The sequence below is a fragment of the Oncorhynchus kisutch genome, linkage group LG25 (assembly GCF_002021735.2).
Source record: "Oncorhynchus kisutch isolate 150728-3 linkage group LG25, Okis_V2, whole genome shotgun sequence".
NCBI classification, from domain to species: Eukaryota; Metazoa; Chordata; class Actinopteri; order Salmoniformes; family Salmonidae; genus Oncorhynchus; species Oncorhynchus kisutch.
In genome coordinates, this window is record NC_034198.2 from 20,466,725 (window position 1) to 20,488,963 (window position 22,239).

At 42.3% G+C, this 22,239-nt stretch overlaps 1 protein-coding gene across 2 annotated transcripts; it reads left to right on the forward strand.

Moving 5' to 3' along the window:
* Nucleotides 1-6,809: 6,809 nt before the first annotated feature.
* Nucleotides 6,810-14,193, forward strand: LOC109870154 (cold shock domain-containing protein C2). Of its 2 annotated transcripts, none has more exons than XM_020460519.2 (4): nucleotides 6,810-7,019; nucleotides 12,177-12,549; nucleotides 12,718-12,840; nucleotides 13,042-14,193. In XM_020460519.2, the coding sequence occupies exons 2-4, from the start codon at nucleotides 12,359-12,361 to the stop codon at nucleotides 13,202-13,204; spliced, it is 477 nt and encodes a 158-aa protein (XP_020316108.1). In that variant the 5' UTR covers nucleotides 6,810-7,019; nucleotides 12,177-12,358; the 3' UTR covers nucleotides 13,205-14,193. The 2 variants fall into 2 exon arrangements, with proteins under 2 accessions (XP_020316108.1, XP_020316107.1); XM_020460518.2 differs by having other exon boundaries at nucleotides 6,821-7,135.
* Nucleotides 14,194-22,239: the final 8,046 nt, after the last annotated feature.

Genomic DNA, 22,239 nt, shown 5'->3' on the forward strand with positions numbered 1-22,239 from the left:
GGACAGGTTTTATTTAAAAAAAAAAATTGCACCATGTTATTATCTATTGTATTTTCCATCTCTATGCAGCATGATAGACAGTTGGTCACCCTACTCCAAAGCCGCTGAGCCGAGAAGGGTGTAATTGCAGACCGCAATTTAGGGTGTTTTCTGGTATGGGTGTTTCTTAATATCAAGTTATACCCATTGATGCTAACCATTTGGACAGCTGACGAAGAAAGCTGCAGTCATTAGATTTTGACACTGTCTGTACATTCTTCCATATAGCAGAAACTGATGAAACGGCATGATCATTACACAGGTTCACCTTGTGCTGGAAACAATAAAAGGCCACTCTAAAATGTGCAGTTTTGTCACCAACACAATGCCATAGATGTCTCCAAGTTTTGAGGGAGCATGCAATTGGCATGCTGGCTGCAGGAATGTCCACCAGAGCTGGTGCTAGATAATTTAATGTTAATTTCAAATCAAATTTTATTGGTCACATAAACATGGCTAGCAGATATTAATGTGAGTGTAGCGAAATGCTTGTGCTTCCAGTTCCGACTATGCAGTAATATCTAACAAATTCACTACCTTATACACAAATATAAAGGGATGAATAGAATATGTACATATAAATATATGGATGCGCGATGGCGTGCGGCATAGGCAATATGCAGTAGATGGTATAGTATATACAGTGGGGCAAAAGTATTTAGTCAGCCACCAATTGTGCAAGTTCTCCCACTTGAAAAGATGAGAGGCCTGCACATTTTCATCATAGGTACACTTCAACTATGACAGACAGAGAAAAAAAATCCAGAAAATCACATTGTAGGATTTTTAATGAATTTATTTGCAAATTATGGTGGAAAATAAGTATTTTGTCAAAAGTTTCTCAATACTTTGTTATATACCCTTTGTTGGCAATGACAGGCCAAACGTTTTCTGTAAGTCTTCACAAGGTTTTCACACACTGTTGCTGGTATTTTGGCCCATTCCTCCATGCAGAGCTCCTCTAGAGCAGTGATGTTTTGGGGCTGTTGCTGGGCAACACGGACTTTCAACTCCCTCCAAATATTTCTTATGGGGTTGAGATCTGGAGACTGGCTAGGCCACTCCAGGACCTTGAAATGCTTCTTACGAAGCCACTCCTTTGTTGCCCGGGCGGTGTGTTTGGGATCATTGTCATGCTGAAAGACCCAGCCACATTTCATCTTCAATGCCCTTGCTGATGGAAGGAGGTTTTCACTCAAAATCTCACGATACATGGCCACATTCATTCTTTCCTTTACACGGATCAGTCGTCCTGGTCCCTTTGCAGAAAAACAGCCCCAAAGCATGATGTTTCCACCCCATGCTTCACATTAGACATGGTGTTCTTTGGATGCAACTCAGCATTCTTTGTCCTCCAAACACGACGAGTTGAGTTTTTACCAAAAAGTTATATTTTGGTTTCATCTGTCCATATGACATTGTCCCAATCTTCTTCTGGATCATCCAAATGCTCTCTAGCAAACTTCAGACGGGCCTGGACATGTACTGGCTTAAGCAGGGGGACACGTCTGGCACTGCAGGATTTGAGTCCCTGGCGGCTTAGTGTGTTACTGATGGTAGGCTTTGTTACTTTGGTCCCAGCTCTCTGCAGGTCATTCACTAGGTCCCCCCGTGTGGTTCTGGGATTTTTGCTCATCGTTCTTGTGATAATTTTGACCCCACGGGGTGAGATCTTGCGTGGAGCCCCAGATCGAGGGAGATTATCAGTGGTCTTGTATGTCTTCCATTTCCTAATAATTGCTCCCACAGTTGATTTCTTCAAACCAAGCTGCTTACCTATTGCAGATTCAGTCTTCCCAGCCTGGTGCAGGTCTACAATTTTTTTCTGGTGTCCTTTGACAGCTCTTTGGTCTTGGCCATAGTGGAGTTTGGAGTGTGACTGTTTGAGGTTATGGACAGGTGTCTTTTATACTGATAAGTTCAAACAGGTGCCATTAATACAGGTAACGAGTGGAGGACAGAGGAGCCTCTAAAGAAGAAGTTACAGGTCTGTGAGAGCCAGAAATCTTGCTTGTTTGTAGGTCACCAAATACTTATTTTCCACCATAATTTGCAAATAAATTCATTTAAAAATCCTACAATGTGATTTTCTGGATTCTTTTCTCATTTTGTCTGTCATAGTTGAAGTGTACCTATGATGAAAATTACAGGCCTCCCATTTTCCTCCCATTTTCAAGTGGGAGAACTTGCACAATTGGTGGCTGACTAAATACTTTTTTGCACCACTGTATATATACAGTGGGGAGAACAAGTATTTGATACACTACCTATTTTGCAGGTTTTCCTACTTACAAAGCATGTAGAGGTCTGTAATTTTTATCATAGGTACACTTCAACTGTGAGAATCTAAAACAAAAATCCAGAAAATCACATTGTATGATTTTTAAGTAATTAATTTGCATTTTATTGCATGACATAAGTATTTGATCACCTACCAACCAGTAAGAATTCCGGCTCTCACAGACCTGTTAGTTTTTCTTTAAGAAGCCCTCCTGTTCTCCACTCATTACCTGTATTAACTGCACCTGTTTGAACTCGTTACCTGTATAGAAGACACCTGTCCACACACTCAATCAAACAGACTCCAACCTCTCCACAATGGCCAAGACCAGAGAGCTGTGTAAGGACATCAGGGATAAAATTGTAGACCTGCACAAGGCTGGGATGGGCTACAGGACAATAGGCAAGCAGCTTGGTGAGAAGGCAACAACTGTTGGCGCAATTATTCGAAAATGGAAGAAGCTCAAGATGACGGTCAATCACCCTCGATCTGGGGCTTCATGCAAGATCTCACCTCGTGGGGCATCAATGATCATGAGGAAGGTGAGGGATCAGCCCAGAACTACACGGCAGGACCTGGTCGATGACCTGAAGAGAGCTGGGACCACAGTCTCAAAGAAAACCATGAGTAACACACTACGCTGTCATGGATTAAAATCCTGCAGCGCATGCAAGGTCCCCCTGCTCAAGCCAGCGCATGTCCAGGCCCATCTGAAGTTCGTCATTGGCAATCTGGATGATCCAGAGGAGGAATGGGAGAAGGTCATGTGGTCTGATGAGACAAAAATAGAGATTTTTGGTCTAAACTCCACTCACCGTGTTTGGAGGAAGAAGAAGGATGAGTACAACCCCAAGAACACCATCCCAACCGTGAAGCAAGGAGGTGGAAACATCATTCTTTGGGGATGCTTTTCTGCAAAGGGGACAGGACGACTGCACTGTATTTAGGGGAGGATGGATGGGGCCATGTATCACGAGATCTTGGCCAACAACCTTCCATCAGTAAGAGCATTGAAGATGGGTCGTGGCTGGGTCTTCCAGCATGACAATGACCCGAAAAACATAGCCATGGCGACTAAGGAGTGGCTCCGTAAGAAGCATCTCAAGGTCCTGGAGTGGCCTAGCCAGTCTCCAGACCTGAACCCAATAGAACATCTTTGGAGGGAGCTGAAAGTCCGTATTGCCCAGCGACAGCCCAGAAACCTGAAGGATCTGGAGAAGGTCTGTATGGAGGAGTGGGTTAAAATCCCTGCTGCAGTGTGTGCAAACCTGGTGAAGAACTACAGGAAACGTATGATCTCTGTAATTGCAAACAAAGGTTTCTGTGCCAAATATTAAGTTCTGCTTTTCTGATGTATCAAATACTTATGTCATGCAATAAAATGCTAATTAATTACTTAAAAATCATAATGTGATTTTCTGGATTTTTGTTTTAGATTCCGTCTCTCACAGTTGAAGTGTACCTATGATAAATTACAGACCTCTACATGCTTTGTAAGTAGGAAACACTGCCGATTTTGCAGGTTATCAAATACTTGTTCTCCCCACTGTATAGTCTATACACACTCATACTACATTGACATAGCCACATACATTCACATACACAGCATACACACAAGCACTCATACCAACACAAACATGCACACTCACACACTTTTAAACTCATTATTTGCTGCTGATACTCAGTTCTTTATTTTATTATTTATCCTGATGCCTAGTCACTTTACCCTGCCTTCATGTAACATATCTACCTCAAATACCTCATACCTCTGCACTGTGATCTGGTACTGGTACTCATTGTATTTAGCTCCTAATTGATCTGGTACTCCCAGTATATACAGTAGCTCCATTCTTGTGTTTTTTATTTTATTCCTCATGTACTATTTTATTTGTATTATTTTTAAACTCTGCATCATTGGGAAGGGCTCATACGCAAGAATTTCACAGTAGTCTGCACCAGTTGTTTTCAGCACATGACAAGTAAGGTATTTGGAAATCCGGCCCCCCTAGTCATAGACTGTTCTCTCTGCTACCGCACGGCATGTACCTGAGCGTCAAATCTAGGGCCAAAAGGCGTTTTAGAAGAAAAAGAAACGCACACCTTTTAAGACGAGGTGCTGGCCAGCGGAGTAGAAACTTGAAAATAAAAGAAAGCCGCACACTCTTGGAGCTCAGATGCAAAAATGTAATACCAACGTTTCGACAGCCAAGCTGTCTTCATCAGGGTATAATCACAAACACTGCGGGATGACTCGTTTATATAGTGTCAAAAGACACAGGTGTCTGTAATCATGGCCAGGCGTGGCCTAATATCATTGGTTAATAATCAAATATTAAAATGTCATACAAAGAACAGCATACAAACAAATGGATAGCATACGATCATAGATTAATTTGACTATACAAGTTTACACACAATTACAATGGCAAAGTCACAATCACAAGAATGGCTTCAGATCAAAGTCTACGTTGAGACCGAAGGGCGCAAGGGTCTTTAAACTAAAGATCCAGGCAGCCTCTCGTTTTAACAATAAATTATCAAGGTCACCCCCTCATGTTCGATGCCAATATAACGCAGAGACGAAATCGAGTGGCCTGCCTCCAAGAAGTGGGCCGCAACTGGATAAGTAAAGTTTTTACACCTAATGGTGCTACGATGCTCTGAGATACGTACTTTTAATTCGCGCTTTGTTTTACCTACATAATTTTTACCACAAGGACAAGTTATAAGATAAATAACTGCCTTAGTGGAGCACGTAATAACACCTTTTATTGGGATCGATTTCCCTGTTTGTGGGTGTTTGAAGGATCTACATTTATAAGTGCCATTGCATTGAGCACAGCCATTACGTTTGTAATTTCCATCCAGTAGGGGCGCAAATAGACGTTGTTCAGGAATATCTTGGGGTGGTAAATCAGAGTTTACCAATTGGTCTCTGAGATTTCTGCCCCGCGAGAATACGACCAAGGGAAGGTCCGAAAACACATTACCGAGACTATCATCGGATTTTAGGATGTGCCAATGTTTGTGAACAATTCCCTTAATTTGTTCAGAGCACTTTGAATAGCGGGTAGTTAAAACGCAAGAATGCGTCTTTTTGCGAAACTGACCTTGAAAAAGGTCATGTCTCGTTTTGTTTTGAATTTTCTCAATGGCAATATTAATCTGATCATTCTTGTAGCCCCTCTCCTTGAACTTTCTTTGCGTCTCAGCCATATTTCTGTCGAAATCGGACTGTTTTTTGCTAATTCTTTTGATTCGACAGAATTGGCTGTAGGGCAAACTATTTTTTAAGGGAAGTGGGTGACAACTATCAGCCCTCAACAAACTGTTACGATCAGTAGGTTTCCTGTAAAGATCAGTGTATAGAACATTATCTTCACACAAGATCAGAAGATCAAGAAAACTGATTCGACGTGTGTCAGATTGCATAGTAAATCTCAGATGCTCAGAACAGGAGTTAAGAAAAGCATGGAACGCCTGGAGCTGTTTTGCATCACCCCTCCATAGAACAAAAATATCATCAATATACCGTTTCCAAATAATGATGTGAGGCAAGAAAACATTTTTGAGAGGATTGAACATAGACTGTTTCTCCATGTAACCCACATACAAATTAGCATAGTTAGGAGCCATGGGGGATCCCATAGCAGTCCCTTTAGTCTGAATAAAGAAATCATTTAGAAACATGAAATAGTTATGCGTGAGTACTATTTCAGCCAATGTTACAATGCATGCACTGGAAGGTAGTTCATTAGGGTCACGTTGCAGAAGAAAATGTTCCATAGCTTCAATACCGCCCTCGTGTGGAATATTAGTGTATAATGACTCAACATCAAAAGTAACTAACACGGTATTCTCAGGGAGAGGATCCAAAAGGCGTTTTAACAGCTTCTACCCCCAAGCCAAAGACTGAACAGCTAATCAAGTGGCTACCCAGATTATTTGCAATGTCCCCGCCACCCTTACGCTCCTGCTACGCTCTGTTTATTATCTATGCATAATCACTTTAACTCTACCTACATGTACATATTACCTCAATTACCTCGACTAACCGGTGCCCCCGCACATTGACTCTGTACCACCATTTGATTAGTATATAGCCTTGCTATTGTTATTTTACTGCTGCTCTTTAATTATTTTTTACTTAAATTTTTTACTTAACACATTTTTCTCAAAACTGCATTGTTGGTTAAGAGCTTGTAAGTAAACATTTTACTGTAAAGTCTACTACACCTGTTGTATTCGGCGCATGTGACAAATACCATTTGATTTGATTTGAAGTCTCCTTGATACAAATAGCGTGGAACTGACCAATATCAAGGGACCGACCAATGGCATGCACTGACAGGCGTTTCCTGATATCAATGGACTGACGTAGAGCAGGCACAAATGGGTGTTACCGGATAATCAAGAAATGGCCATATCAAGAAACGCCCCCAAATTGCGGTCTGCAATTAGCTGAGCCGGAGGAGCGCGAATTCATCTTGCTGTGGAATACATTGCGGCCAGCAGGCCAAACGAACGATTAAAAACGAATCATGACTCTCGAGTCAGTAAAAAGAGTCGTTCAAAAAGAACGAATCGTTCCCGAACTGCCCATCACTCGTACCCCCGCCCTTCTCTCTTTTCTTTTCATTTTGCGCCCTCATCATCCAGACAGACCCGTTTGTGCAGCGAAACCACATACAAGAGGAAGGTAATTCTCTCCACATCTGTGCATTGTATTGTTATTTCATTATATAATTATCGTCATATAACAGTTAAGAGTCAAGACATCAACACGTTTGACCGAAAACAGAGTAACATTTTACGGTAAGAGCACGATTAATCAATAGCCTACATTTTGATAGTGCGCTTTAGTCTATAAATATTTTATTTAAGGAGCTGTTTTTGTACAAGTTAGCTACCACCATTCAGGTGAAAATGTTATATTCTATAAACTTATCTGGATAAATATGTATTGTGTGAGTAGCCTAGCCTTTAAACTGTGTAGTCTCGTGCAGCTTCTACCTTATTTTGAACGATCAACGTATTCTCCTGTTGTCTCAGCTGGTTCACATAAGAATGTTCTGGAATCAAGATGCCGGTGGCCTTGATTTGGGGAGTGAGTGAGAGAGAGTCAAGACACCACATGTTAAACCGCTATTAGACAACTCTTAGGGTATTTTAAAGTTAAAAGGGATTTAGACAAAGGCCGCCAAAAAAGGGCAGCGTCGTGAGTGACTGTCTGTGTGTAGCCTACTGAATATTTACGTGTCTCCCATGCTGATAATGCTGAGGACAAGCAGCCACAGTACCCTGCAGATTTTGGGAAGTGCATGGTGGTGTTGAGACAGCCTTTGTCTAGTTGATGGAGCCCAGTCGGCACTGGTGTTTGCACTGCTCCAAAACTAGCCGAATATAAATGTACATCCTATAATAATCCCATTATTTTTGAAATCGGTTTACAGTCACTAACTACTTTTACAAGCAGTATATATAAAATGAGACAGATTAGATGGATAAACTGTGTTGTTGGATTAAAGTACTTGTCAGTGTATGTAATAGCCAATAATTCAATACTAGTTTTCAAAGTGGTTTTTTTATCTGTGCAAAATTGTGACATCAGAGGTGTGTGTATAAGAGTGGAGGAGGCTGCTGGAGGGAGGACAGCTCATAATAATGGCTGGTACGGAGCAAATGGAATGGTATCAAAAACCATCCCACTGATTCCGCTCCAGCCATTACCACGAGCCTGTTCTCCCCAATTAAGGTGCCACCAACCTCCTGTGGTGTACACACAATCAAGTAAAAGTTCCACCAGCGTGTGATGATGTCGTCAGGATAAAACATGCCACCTTTCTTTGACACAGATGGGGGACATTTTATTAATCCCTTTCTCTTAAATTAGTTTTGGGATAAGAGATTACGCTGCTTCTTACCAATAAAGAATAAGAGTGCCTTTTCCTTTTTATTGGATCATTATGGTTCCCTACCACCCTAAACCCTCCTCCCTAAACTCTGGTTGCAACCCTGTCTCCACCCTGACCCTCCAGTCAATAAAGGGCAAACTCCACTTTACTCCACCATGCAGGCAGCTATATTTAGATGGTGCCACTTGTCACATAGAGAGAGAACAGCCCTAGGGATGCAGTCTGCCACACATTTCCCTCATCTATCTTTTACATAGAAACAGTGTTGGGGAAGCTACTCTGATATCACAGTTTAACAAACTATGAATTACTTCACACTGGAAGAAGTTAATCTACACTAAAAGCTACCCTTAATAAAAAATATAGTTTACTTAACCAAAGCTACTTTGAAAAGGTACAAAAATGCTTTTTAAATGAAAATTCCAAAGCCTAAAATAGTGAACATTCAATGGCCAAAATGTTGAAAATATTCCACTATCTCTGTCAAGTCCACATTGGGTAGACATCCTGTTTAGATAGGCTAGTCTGCCTAAGTATGCTCTAGAGCTGTCTGACTAAATAATTTTACTAGTTCTTCAAAGTAGATAAGGCATAGGCCTACTTTCAAACTGTCTATCCATCACCTCCTTGTGTTGTGTACATTCCTCTCTCATGCGGTCAGTCTGTATGTAACCTAGCATAGCAGGCATAAAAGTGTATCCATCTCTGTCGGAGCCAGAATGAACCGGCGCAATGGATTATGGGCATTGTAGATAATGACTATGTTTCTGTGCTGAACTAGGTTGAATATTTGCATAGTGAAAACTACAACTCCCTTCAGCCCAGCGTCCCGCATAGTTCTTGACTTGATTTCTCTCGTGATTTATTTTTCTAGAGAAACCGTGCTTTGGGCTCACACACAAAAAAAAAAAATGTAAATCAAGTAATTGAACCGATGTCTGAAAAAATAAACATTTTGGTTAATCGCTCAGCACTAGCAAGAACAGATCCCTCTGGAGTCAGATGTTCACAGAATGTGCAATTAAGCATATTAAACACAAAAAATATGTTTCAAATGAGAATTAAGGTCAAATTCCAAAAAAGAAAGGAAATTTTTGCCTACTTCACCCATATTCTATTTTAGCAACAACAACAAAAAAGTAGTGTGTTCCAGTATTAAGCTACACTGCTACATGGCAAACAAAGTAATTAACTACTGAAAACACCACCAAGGTTTGAATTCAGTTCAACTACCACTAAACTACTGCAAAATGTAGTTTAATTACTAGTTGAACTACATGTAGTTCACTACTCCCCAACACTGCATAGAAAGCCATTAGTCTGCAGTCTCTAAGAGGGGAGGGCTATTGTGATAGGTCTCAAAGACACAATTCTCTCAATGGCAAAATAATTGGATATTGTCTAATGCTTTTTCTGTCAAAATAATCTGCTTGTTGCACTGCCTGTTCAAAGCGTTTGATGTCTGAATACACAATACACGGGGGGGGGGTTAATATGATGTATTAAATATCGAACCTATGGCTCGGCGATGCTGGATTATATAGACATTATATAGATGATTTCAAAGCCAGTGACATCAGTGCTGGTGCTTTAAACCAAATCACTTTCTTCAGTGGTGGGGAAGCTACTCTGAAAATATAGTTTACCAAGCTACCAATTACTTCACACTGGAAGAAGTTAAGCTACACTTAAGAAAAATATAGTTTACTTAACTAAAGTAACTTTGAAAAAACAGCTTTATCATATCCTAAATTTGAAATGTCAAAGACTACAAATTGCAAGAACATATAATTCTGGAGTCAGATGTTGACAGAATGTGTAATTTAGTCTAACTATAAATCTCACTATAAATCAAGTGAAAATTAGGTAGGTCTGAGGCAGAAAAAAAGGATATTCTTGCCCATTTCAGACATATTCTTACATTTTTGCAAAAAAGAGTTTGCGTAGTTCCAGTCAGTGGTGTAAAAATACTTGAAAGTACTACTTACGGTGCTTAAAGAAAATATTCATGACACTGACTTATTCTACATTTTGTTGTTACACCCTGAATTCAAAATGGATGAAATAAGTTTATTTCTCTCGCCCATCTACCCCATAATGACAAAGTGAAAACTTGTTTTTAGAAATTGTAGCACATTTATTGAAAATTAAATACAGAAATATTGAATTGACATAATATTCACATGGAGAGTGGTACTCAGTAATATGTTTGGGGCAAATCCAATAAAACACAACACTTTGTATTCAGGACAATTTTTTTTATTGCTTTGTCACATTTTATTGCAGTATTACTTAAGTGCCTTGTTGCAAACAGTGTGCATGTTTTGGAATATTTTTATTCTGTACAGTCTTCTTTCTTTTCACTCTGTCAATTAGGTTAATAATATTGTGGAGTAAATACAATGTTGTTGATCCATCCTTAGTTTTCTCCTATCACGGCCATTAAACTCTCTGTTTAGCCTCATGGTGAAATACCTGAGCAGTTTCCTTCTTCTCCAGCAACTGAGTTAGAATAGAACACCTGTATCTTTGTAGTGACTGAGTGTATTGATCCACCATCCAAAGAGTAATTAGTAACTTCACCATGCTCAACGGGATATTTAATGTCTGCTATTTTATTTTGACCCATCTACCAATAGGTTCCCTTCTTTGCTACGCATTGGAAAACCTCCCTGGTCTTCGGTTGAATCTGTGTTTGAAATTCATTTCTCGACTGAGGGACCTTACAATTATCTGTATATGTGGAGTACAGAGATGAGGTAGTTATTTAAAAAATAATGTTAAAGGCTATTATTGCTTAAGCTAATTTTTAGGCTTGCCGTAACAAAGGGGTTAATTACTTATTGACATTTCTGATTTTAATTTTTATGAATAAAATAAATAATCTATAAACATAATTCCACGTTGACATTTTGGGGTATTGTGTGTAGGCCAGTGACAAATCTCAAATGAATACATTTTAAATTCAGTTTGTAACAAGACAATGTGGATTACTTTCGGTCGTTGGTCCTGTTGAATGGTGTACTTTCGCCCAGTCTGAGGTCCTGAGCACTCTGGAGCAGGTTTTCTCTGTACTTTGCTCCGTTCATCTTTACCTCGACCCTGACTAGTCTCCCAGTCCCTGCTGCTGAAAAAAATGGGATGGTATTGGCCAGGTAATGAGCGGTGCCTGGTGTCCTCCAGATGTGACACTTGGCATTCAGGCCAAAGAGTTCAATCTTGTTTGTCATGGTCTGAGATTCCTTTAGTTGCCTTTTGACAAACTCCAAGCGGGCTGTCATGTGCCTTTTACTGGGGAGTGGCTTCCGTCTGGCCACTCTACCATAAAGGCCTGATTGGTGGAGTGCTGCAGAGATGGATGTCCTTCTGGAAGGTTCTCCCATCTTCACAGAGGAACTCTGGAGCCCTGTCAGAGTGACCATCGGGTTCCTGGTCACCTCCCTGACCAAGGTCCTTCTCTGATTGCTCAGTTTGGCCGGGCGGCCAGCTCTAGGAAGAGTCTTTCTGGTTCCAAACTTCTTCCATTTAAGAATGATGTAGGCCACTGTGTTCTTAGAGACCTTCAATGCTGCAGAAATGTTACCTTTCCCCAGATCTGTGGCTCGACACAGTCCTTTCTCTGAGCTCTACGGACAATTCCTTTGACCTCATGGCTTGGTTTTTTGCTCTTACATGCACTGAGGGACCTTTATATAGACAGGTGTGTGCCTTTTACTGAGGGGTGGCTTCCGTCTGGCCACTCTACCATAAAGCCCTGATTGGTGGAGTGCTGCAGAGATGGTTGTCCTTCTGGATGGTTAGCCCATCTCCACAGAGGAACTCTGGAGATCTGTTATCTGTTATCTGTCCCTCCTTGTTATTGTTTTGCAGTCTTTCGGATTCATTGATATATTTCTCTATTTCTTACTCTTTTTTTTTTTCTTTTCTTTTTCTATCTCCAGGAAACCACCAAGCTCCTCCATTATCCTGTCTTCCAGACACATACTAAACCACCACCACAAACACACCACCCATCACCCTTATCATGCAGACAGTCTAGGTCTGTCTCCCTGGCTGTGACCCACCCGAGGCTGAGGCAGCTTCTCCTACAGAGCTCCACACCCCCAGGGGGACCCCCACAGAGATGGCTGATTCAGACCCCTCGTCCCCCTCCGATCCCCCACGGCCACTGAGCTCCCCCCGCACCCCTCTCTCCCTTTCATTCCCCTTCCTCAGGGAGGGAAGTCGGGTGTGGGAGAGGGAAAGGAAACCCCCCCTGATGCCAGGCGAGCTGCCAAGCCCTCTGCCCACCAAACGCACCCGCACATACTCAGCGTGAGTAGGAATAATCTGTGGTGATCGAGTGAGTGTGTTTGTGCATGGCCTTGAGTGTGATCTATGAGGCTCTGGTCACTATCAGGGACTAGGGAGCCATTTTGGATGCAAGTCCAGAGAAAAGCCTCCATGGGTTAATGTTGTTTCTCTCCTGTGTGTGTCTCTCAGTACGGTGCGGGCCAGATCAGGCCCAGTGTATAAGGGCGTGTGTAAGACCTTCTACAGGTCCCAGGGTCATGGCTTTATAAAGCCCTCCAACGGTGGAGAGGACATCTTTGTACACATCTCTGAGTGAGTGATTCTGAAGCGTTAGGATGCAATTATAATCTACAACACACTTTGGGACTGAAGTGTTATATGCGTTGTACCTAATATCATATTTTATAATCACAATACACCTTATTGCTTTATCATATATTCATAGACTTTAATGTCCTAGACCTAAAGAGGCCTGGATTCTCTCATAACGTTCTCCCCCTCTCCCTTTTTTAGTATCGATGGAGAATACGTGCCCATGGAAGGTGACGAGGTCACGTACAAAGTCTGTTCCATCCCCCCCAAGAACCAGAAGATCCAGGCGATGGAGGTTGTCATCACCCACTTGGCCCCAGGAACCAAGCATGAGACCTGGTCTGGACAGATCATCAGCTCCTAGACCTCCACCTGCATCTGCAAAGAGGCAGTGTGGTGGAGGGTGGGGGTTGGGAAGGAGCCTGGAGAGGTAAAGGGGGAGGAGGGAGAATTGGAGTCCAGGGTAGGGAGATAAGGTGGGGGAGGTAGGAGCCTAGAGGTAAAGGGGAAGAAGGAGGAAGTAAACAAGCACAGGGAGCAGTGGAAGGAGTGATGACGTGAAGGTGTAACCCTGTGGGTTGGAATGTGGTAATATAAGGCTTAAGACAGCGTTAAGTAGGTTTCAGTTGGAATGTGAATGAGGAAAAGTTAAATATTTAAGTTAGGAAAAGGGTCCAGGTTAAATTGGATTAAAGGTTGATGGTTTTTTAAAGATTATTTAAGATGGCAGGAGTCTAGTATGTTTTAATAAGACACCGCTGTAAATGAAAACTGTGAAACAAAGAGCAACAAACCTTCCTAAATTATGTTGTTTTTATTCATACTTTGATTTATTTATTACATTTTTATTCGTTATGACAAGTGAGGTAGATATTGTTAAGATTATACATTTGTGTTTTAATGCCAATATATGCCTGGTCTAACCCATCGCACAATTCACTCTGATGATACTGCCCTGGTAACGCCCACTCCTTCAGTCTAATGTTGACCAATGACAATTTATTAATCTTTGTAACAGAGTTATTGATGATTACTATATGAGGTTCAAAACTCCTTTTTTTAAATCATTAAAACACATGTTATCCATAGTAATAGACAAGAAATGAACATTTACTGTTGTCAATAGTCTCATACTTTCATCATGCAGTTTTAGTCTTTTGTAAGCATAATTAGGTTTATATGCATTGTTAATACCATGTTTTATTTATTGTGACTAAATTATATAGTACTATGTCTCTTCTTATTTTGGGAAACTGTTTGAAGTTTCATTGTGTTCTAGAGCACTTTTTACGTCGATTCACTGTGACTAGCGTGTTGTCATTAGGATAAAAAGTTACTACTGTATTATTCACATTCCTGTGTGTAATTGTGTTTATTATTTGCATGAATAAGTTAACCTGTGGTCCAAAATAGGTTATTAGCTATTCAAATATTGCTTCAGAAATTGCTTATTAGAACGGTATGTAACATCGATAGTCCATTAGAGGGCAGACAAGGACAAGTAATCTCTAACCAATTTTGGAGAAACTCAAGGGTACACACAGTACTTCACAAAACAGGTCTACTGTGTGGAAGTGTGTCAACCTCTGAAGTAATGGTTAACCCTGACCATATAGATATTTTGCATCATGCAGTATCTGGGCCGCTCCACTTTTTTGCACTGTAAACCCAAGATAGATAAGCCGTGATGACACAGCTTCGGTTGAATACATGGAAAATAAATTAATCTTTCATTTTTTATGGGGATGCAATCTATCCTCAAATGTCAACGATCCTCCAAGCCAACATTTAAAAAAAAACATCTTAATGAATGCACATATAAAGAGCGCAGTGGAAACAGCTGAGGAGATGTACTGGTGGTCAGTAATCAGACTTAAACCTTACCCTAAAAAGGACATTGTGCCCCAGGTATACGATAACGACACACTAACGCACTACACACACACCTGGACACATGCATCAACGAACCTATAAATGCACGCGCGCACTCACACACCAAAGGACTCATTAAATATACTTAAGTATCAGAAGTAAATGAACTTGCTCAAATGTACTTAAGCATCAACAGTAAAAAATAATTTCAAATTCCTTATATTAAACAAACCAGATGGTACAATTTTATTTTTAGCCAGGGGCACACTGACATAATTTACAAATGAAGCATGAACGAATGAACAAACAAGCTAAGACAGAAGAACTAAGTAACGTTAAACCCAAAGGTCTGTCCTCTTGACTTGTCATTTTTGATGTATGAGCTTTGTTTCTGCAGGTTACAGAGGTGTTGGAAATAAAGTCATAGCCAGACAGAATGATCTACAACGAGATGAGCTGATAATGAGTTCTCACCTTTTGGTAATAGCCAGGGATTTGTGAGTTCTGTGACTGAGTAAACAAGTGTGCGTATAATATGATCAGATGACTTCAGAATGTCCAAATTGAAGCAAAAATGACCGATAGTGTTTGGGAGGGATTCAGGCTTCTGGTTGTACCAGCACACTGGCCTTTAGGAAGCATACTTGTAATTGTCCATTTCATTACTGGCAGTCGTTCATGCGTTTGTAGACTTTGTAGTTGTATAAATTGTTACATCCAGCTAACAACACTTGTTCCCACAACTTTAGAGAATGTTCCCTTAAGATTCTTATTAGGCCATTAACAAATGTTTTCATAGGACTGTTCCTTTGATGTGCAAGGAATGTTTTCAAGGGACCATTCCCTTAATGTCAAATAGAATTTACCCAGAATGTGGTTACCCTGTTCTCAGAATTTAAGATAATGTTCTATACATGTTTCATGGGAACGTTGCAAGAACATTCACGTGTCTAGTTTTCTGAGGGTTAGCTGAATATATCATCAACGTCCCACCAAACATACACAGAACATGGTTGCCATGTTCTCAGAATATAAGATATACATTTTCTAGACACGTTTCATGGGAACGTTGCTAGAACATTTCTGTGTATCAGTTGTCAGAATGTTGCCTGATGGTCCCAAAGAAATGCCCCTCCCCCAAAAAAATTAATTACACACTCTTAAAAGAAAAGGGTTCCTGGAGGCACCTTTAGGGGTTCCTCAGATTGCAACACCACTGGAACCCCTAAAGGTGCTTCCAGGAACCCTTTAAAAAGGTTCCTTTTCCCGTAGGAACATTTTGTCGCATGTATTCTATTATGAATAATAATATTAACAATAATAATACAAATAACATTGAGTGATAAATGTGTAAAGTCACAAATTCCTTTTGACTTTTAAAGTCACAGAAATCTCTGGTGTCCCTTATCCCTCTCTACCACAAAGAGTTTGCCAGTCATACAAGTCATACAACATGTTGGTGATTTACTCCCCTCATCAATTCCCAGAACACATTTCTGAATAAACAGCATAGTGCCTTTCACTGATGCTGCATACTCAACATTAAAAAGGAAATGGAACCTCGTTGCCACTCCCAATCCCACGGAGATGCAGTGATGGAAAAAGTACTCAATTGTCATACTTGAGTAAAAGTAAAGATACCTTAATAGAAAATGACTCAAGTAAAAGTGAAAGTCACCCAGTAAAATACTAGAGTAAAAGTGAAAGTACTTAGACATAATTTACAAATGCAGCATTTGTGTTTAATCAGTCTGCCAGATCAGAGGCTGTAGGGATGACCAGGGATGTTCTCTTTATAAGTGTGTGAATTGGACAATTGGGTGTCAGGGAAAATGTATGGAGTAAAAAGTACAATTATTTTCTTTAGGAATGGAGTGAAGTAAAGTTGGCAAAAATATAAATAGTAAAGTAAAGATACCCCCCCCAAAAAAAATATACTTTAAAGTAGTTTTACACCACTGTGGAGATGTCCCCTGGCTCTTCAGTGAGTAGCTCCTCTCCCTCCAGGAATAGTTGGATGTGGCTCTCATCCACAAAGAGATTCCCTTCTATTCTTAAGGTAGGTGATGGGAACTTTACACTGTAAGAAGTCAAACAAATTTAAATTAAGGTTACTCAAGTCATATTGTAATGAAGACGGTGACAGTCAAGAAGCAGGTGGTACGTTTAATAACCTCTTGAAGCTAGCGGGCACTATTTTTTGTTTGAAAAAATAACGTTCCCAAAGTAAACGGCCTATTTCTCAGGACCAAATGCTAGAATATGGTCCCTGTGGGGAATTGACAGATTAGGATAGAAAACACTCTAAAGTTTCCAAAACTGTCAAAATATTGTCTGTGAGTATAACAGAACTGATATTGCAGGCGAAACCCTGAGGGAAATCCAATCAGGAAGTGCCTCTTATTTTGAAATCCTTCTGTTCCTATGCATGCCTATCCTCCATTTAAAGGGATATCAACCAGATGCCTTTTTCTAAGGCTTCCCTAAAGGTGTCAACAGTCTTTAGACATAGTTTCAGGCTTTTATTTTGAAAAATGAGTGCGAAAGATCACATTGCGTAAGTGGATAGGTGGGGGCTCTCAGAGTTTTTGCGCTACAGAGTAAAGCCGCCATTGTTCCTCCCGCTGTTATTGAAAAACCTACACACTCGGTTGATATATTATCGAATATATATTTTTAAAACTACCTCAGGAATGATTATAAAAAACGTTTGACATGTTTCTGTGGACATTACGAAGACTATTTGGAATTTCTGTCTGTGTTGTTGTGACCGCTCTTTCCTGTGGATTTCTGAACATAACGCAACAAACAAACGGAGGTATTTTGGATATAAAAATCATCTTTATGGAACAAAAGGAACATTTTGTTGTAACTGGGAGTCTCGTGAGTGAAAACATCCGAAGATCATCAAAGGTAAAAGGTTAATTTGATTGCTTTTCTGATTTTCGTGACCAAGCTTCCTGATGCTAAGTGTACATAATGCTATGCTAGGCTATCAATAAACTTACACAAACGCTTGGATTGCTTTCGCTGTAAAGCATAATTTCATTATGGTGGATTAACAAAAGGCTAAACTGTGTTTTTCAATATTGCACTTGTGATTTCATGAATATGAATATTTTTTAGTAATATTATTTGACTATGCTATTCAGCGATGGGATGGGTAGCGTCAAGAAGTTAAACCAACAAACATGGAACGAGACAACATAGTAGTGGAGTCTTAACATAGAAAGAACCTAAGGGAGTGCCAAATATAGGGGAGGTAAGTGAGGTAATGGAGTCCAGGTGTGCCTCATGATGGTGTGCCCCCCCCCCCCCCCCCCCCACGCATGGTTCCAGCCGCAGGATGACGCCGACCAGAGGGATAGCCCCGAGGATGAGGACCCTGCGGCAAAGGTGGCAATCACAGATGATGTTGGGAACCAGAATGTCCTCCTGTGGAACCCAACACCTCTCCACTGGACCATACCCCTCCCAGTCCACCAGGTACTGGAATTGACCCCCACGACGTCGGGAGTCCAGTAGGGATCTGACGGCATTGGCTGGAACCCACTCGATGTCCAGGGGGGGCTGAGGGGTGCCGTGGGGGTTAGCCTCAGCTAGGGGACCAGGAACCACCGGCCTGAGAAGGGAGACATGAAAAGAAGGTGAGTTACGGTAGTCACTGGGAAGCTGTAACCTATATGTCACCACATATAGCTGTAACCTATACGTGATCCTCCGGAGAACCTTGAACGGCCCCACAAACTGGGGGCTCAGCTTCTTGCAGGGCAGGCGGAGTGGGAGGTTCCTGGTAGAGAGCCAGACACCATCCCCAGGATGGAACACAGGGGTTGCACTGCAGTGGCGGTCTGCCTACTCCTTCTGAACGTAGACAGCGCGTTAGAGTCTCACGTGAGCATCGCTCCACACTTCTGCACACCTGAACCACTCATCAACCGCAGGAGCTTCGGTCTGGCCCGGGGTCCACGGAGCCAGGGCCGGCTGAAAACCCAGAACACACTGGAAGGGTGTCAGCCCAGTGGAGGAGTGATGTAGCTAATTCTGGGCGTACTCTGCCCATGGAAGGAATCGGGCCCACTCTCCCTGCCAGTCCTGACAGTGACTCATCAGAAACCTCCCCAGCTCCTGGTTCATCCTCTCCACCTGCCCATTCGACTGAGGCCTATTCCCGGAAGTGAGGCTGACTGTGACCCCAAGCTTCTACATAAAGGCTTTTCATACCTGTGATGTGAATTGGGGGCCATGGCCGGAGACGATGTTCTCTGGAAGGCCATAATTCCGGCCATAAGACCTGCTGGAACAGTGCCTCAGAGACCTGGAGAGCAGTAGGGAGACCAGAGAGAGGAATAAAAATGACATAATTTCGAAAATCTATCCACAACCACCAAAATGGTGGTGAAACCATCAGAGGAGGGGAGATCAGTAACAAAGTCAATGGATAGGTGAGGCCAGGGACGCTGAGGCACGGGAAGAGGAAGGAGTTTCCCTGCTGGAGCGTTACGGGGGGGATTTAGTTTGGTCACCTACGGAACAGGAGTTGACGTAGTGAGTGATTCCCTGCTCCAAGGTGAGCTACCAGTACTTTTCAGAGATAGATTGGGTAATATAGAAATACCTGGATGTCCAGCAATGACAGCTGTGTGTGCCCAGGTCAGCAGCCGATCTCTTATCCCCGTGGGAACGTAGATGTGCTCAGGAGGACAGTTAGTGGGCTCCCTCTCCAGAGCCTGGCGGAGGTCCACATTTAAGTCCCAGACCACATGGGCTATGACTCGAGAGGATGGGATTATAGGTGCATTCTGTACAAGACCCTCTCCCAAATCGTAGAGACGGGACAGGGCATCAGCCTTGGTGTTTTATTAACCTAGGCAATACATAACCTGGGCGATACATCAGTGTGAAGTCAAATCTTGTGAAGAAAAGGGCCCACTTGGTGCTTGGTGCGGATTCCATATGTACTCAAGGTTCCGATGGACGGTGAGGATGACGAATGGGTCCTTGGCACCCTTCAGCCAGTGTCTGCACTCTAATGCCAACTTCACCACCAAGAGCTCTTGATCACCGACATCATAGTTCCTTTTATTTATTTTATTTTTTTTACCCCTTTTTCTCCCCAATTTCATGGTATCCAATTGTTAGTAGCTACTATCTTGTCTAATCGCTACAACTCCCGTACATGCTCGGGAGAGACGAAGGTTGAAAGTCATGCGTCCTCAGATACACAACCCAACCAAGCTGCACTGCTTCTTAACACAGCACGCATGCAACCCGGAAGCCAGCTGCACCAATGTGTCAGAGGAAACACCGTGCACCTGGCAACCTTGGTTAGCGCGCACTGCACCTGGCCTGCCACAGGAGTCGCTGGTGCGCGATGAGACAAGGATATCCCTACCGGCCAGACCCTCCCTAACCCGGACGACGCTAGGCCAATTGTGCGTCGCCCCACGGACCTCCCGCTCCCGGTTACAACAGAGCCTGGTCGCGAACCCAGAGTCTCTGGTGGCACAGCTGGCGCTGCAGTACAGTGCCCTTAACCACTGCGCCACCCGGGAGGCCTGACATCATAATTCCTATCTGCAGGGGACAGTTTCTTCTAGTAATTTGCACACGGATACAATTGTTGTGGATTACCTTGTCGTTGAGACAGAACCGCCCCCACGCCCACCTTTTGATGCATCCACCTCCACCACAAAGGATATTGTGGGATCTGGGTGATTGAGCAATGGGGCGGAAGTGAAACGTTCCTTCAGTAGACGGAATGCCTCGTCAGGGAGTCGACGTGACACATACAGTGGCAAGACAAGTATGTGAACCCTTTGGAAATACCTGGATTTCTATTGGATTTTCAATTTGATCTGATCTTCACAACAATAGACAAACACAGTCTGCTTAAACTAATGACACACAAACAATTTATACGTTTTCATGTCTTTATTGAACACACCGTGTAAACATTAACAGTGCAGTGTGGAAGATGGTCTTGTTATGCTACTGGAAATGTGATTGTTTAACAATGTGAGAAGAAAATATCTAAGCCAGCATATTATGGTCTTGGTAGTCACAATGGTGTAAAAAGGTTATTAGTGTGAATGAATGTGAGTAGGAAAACTGAAGGATTCTTACATATTCCTTCTCTGTCTGGTCTCTCAACAAGGGGTATTTTTGAATGAGCGCTGTGCACACATTCATGTATTGCCGGGTAGTGGGGTACCTAAGCAAACGAGAAACATACAACATTACATTTAGACTAACAATTCTGTTTGTAATACAAATGACATTGATTGATGGTGTTGATTATCATCATGTAAAAGTTGTGTATGTGCTATGCTATCTATCAGCTGCAGTGATTATGACAACAGTATGAAGGAGACTATGGAGGACAGAGACAGGAAAAGGGCGACACACACACAAGCATTATGATTCATAATTGAGGAACTTATATCATGAACATTAAGCTAAGATTAGTATACTACATAACTATACTCACCAAGTGTAGGTACACATGAAGTAGAACAACACCTGCACAATCTGAGACCTCCACTTCGAGCGCACAGTAGGGCGAAGGAGATCAATAAGTGCATCGACGACGTCGTCCCCACAGCGACCATATGGACATATCCCAACCAGAAGCCATGGATTACAGGCACCATCTGCACCGAGCTAAAGGTTAGAGCTGCCACTTTTAAGGAGTGGGACACTGATCGTGGATCGTGGACTACAGAAAAAGGAGGGCTGAACAGGCCCCCATTAACATCGACGGGGCTGCAGTGGAGCGGGTCGAGAGTTTCAAGTTCCTTGGTGTCCACATCACCAGCAAACTATCATGTTCCAAACACACCAAGACAGTCGTGAAGAGGGCATGACAACACCTTTCCCCTCAGGAGACCTAAAATATTTGACATGGGTCCCCAGTTCCTCAAAAAGTTATACAGCTGCACCATCGACAGCATCCTACCCGGTTGCAACACTGCCTGCTATGGCAACTGCTCGGCATCCCACCATAAGGCACTACAGAGGGTAGTGCGTACGGCCCAGTACATCAAGCTTCCTGCCATCTAGGACCTATAGTACCAGCTTCATGAGGAATTATTTTCCAAAAGTCTTGAAGGAGTTCCCACATATGCTAAGCACTTGTTGGCTGCTTTTCCTTCACTCTGTGGTCGAACTCATCCCAAACCATCTCAATTGGGTTGAAGTCGGGTGATTGTGTAGGCCAAGTCATCTGATGCAGCACTCAATCCCTCTCCTTCTTCATCAAATAGCCCTTACACATCCTAGACGTGTGTTTTGGGTCATTGTCCTGTTGAAAAACAAATAATAGTCCCAGTAAGTGCCAACCAGATAGGATTGCATATCACTGCAGAATGCTGTGGTATCCATGCTGGTTAAGTGTGCCTTGAATTCTAAATAAATCACAGACAGTGTCACCAGCAAAGCACCCCCCCACCTCCTCCTCCATGCTTCATGGTGGGAACCACACATGTGGAGATCATCCGTTCACCTACTCTGTGTCTCACAAAGACA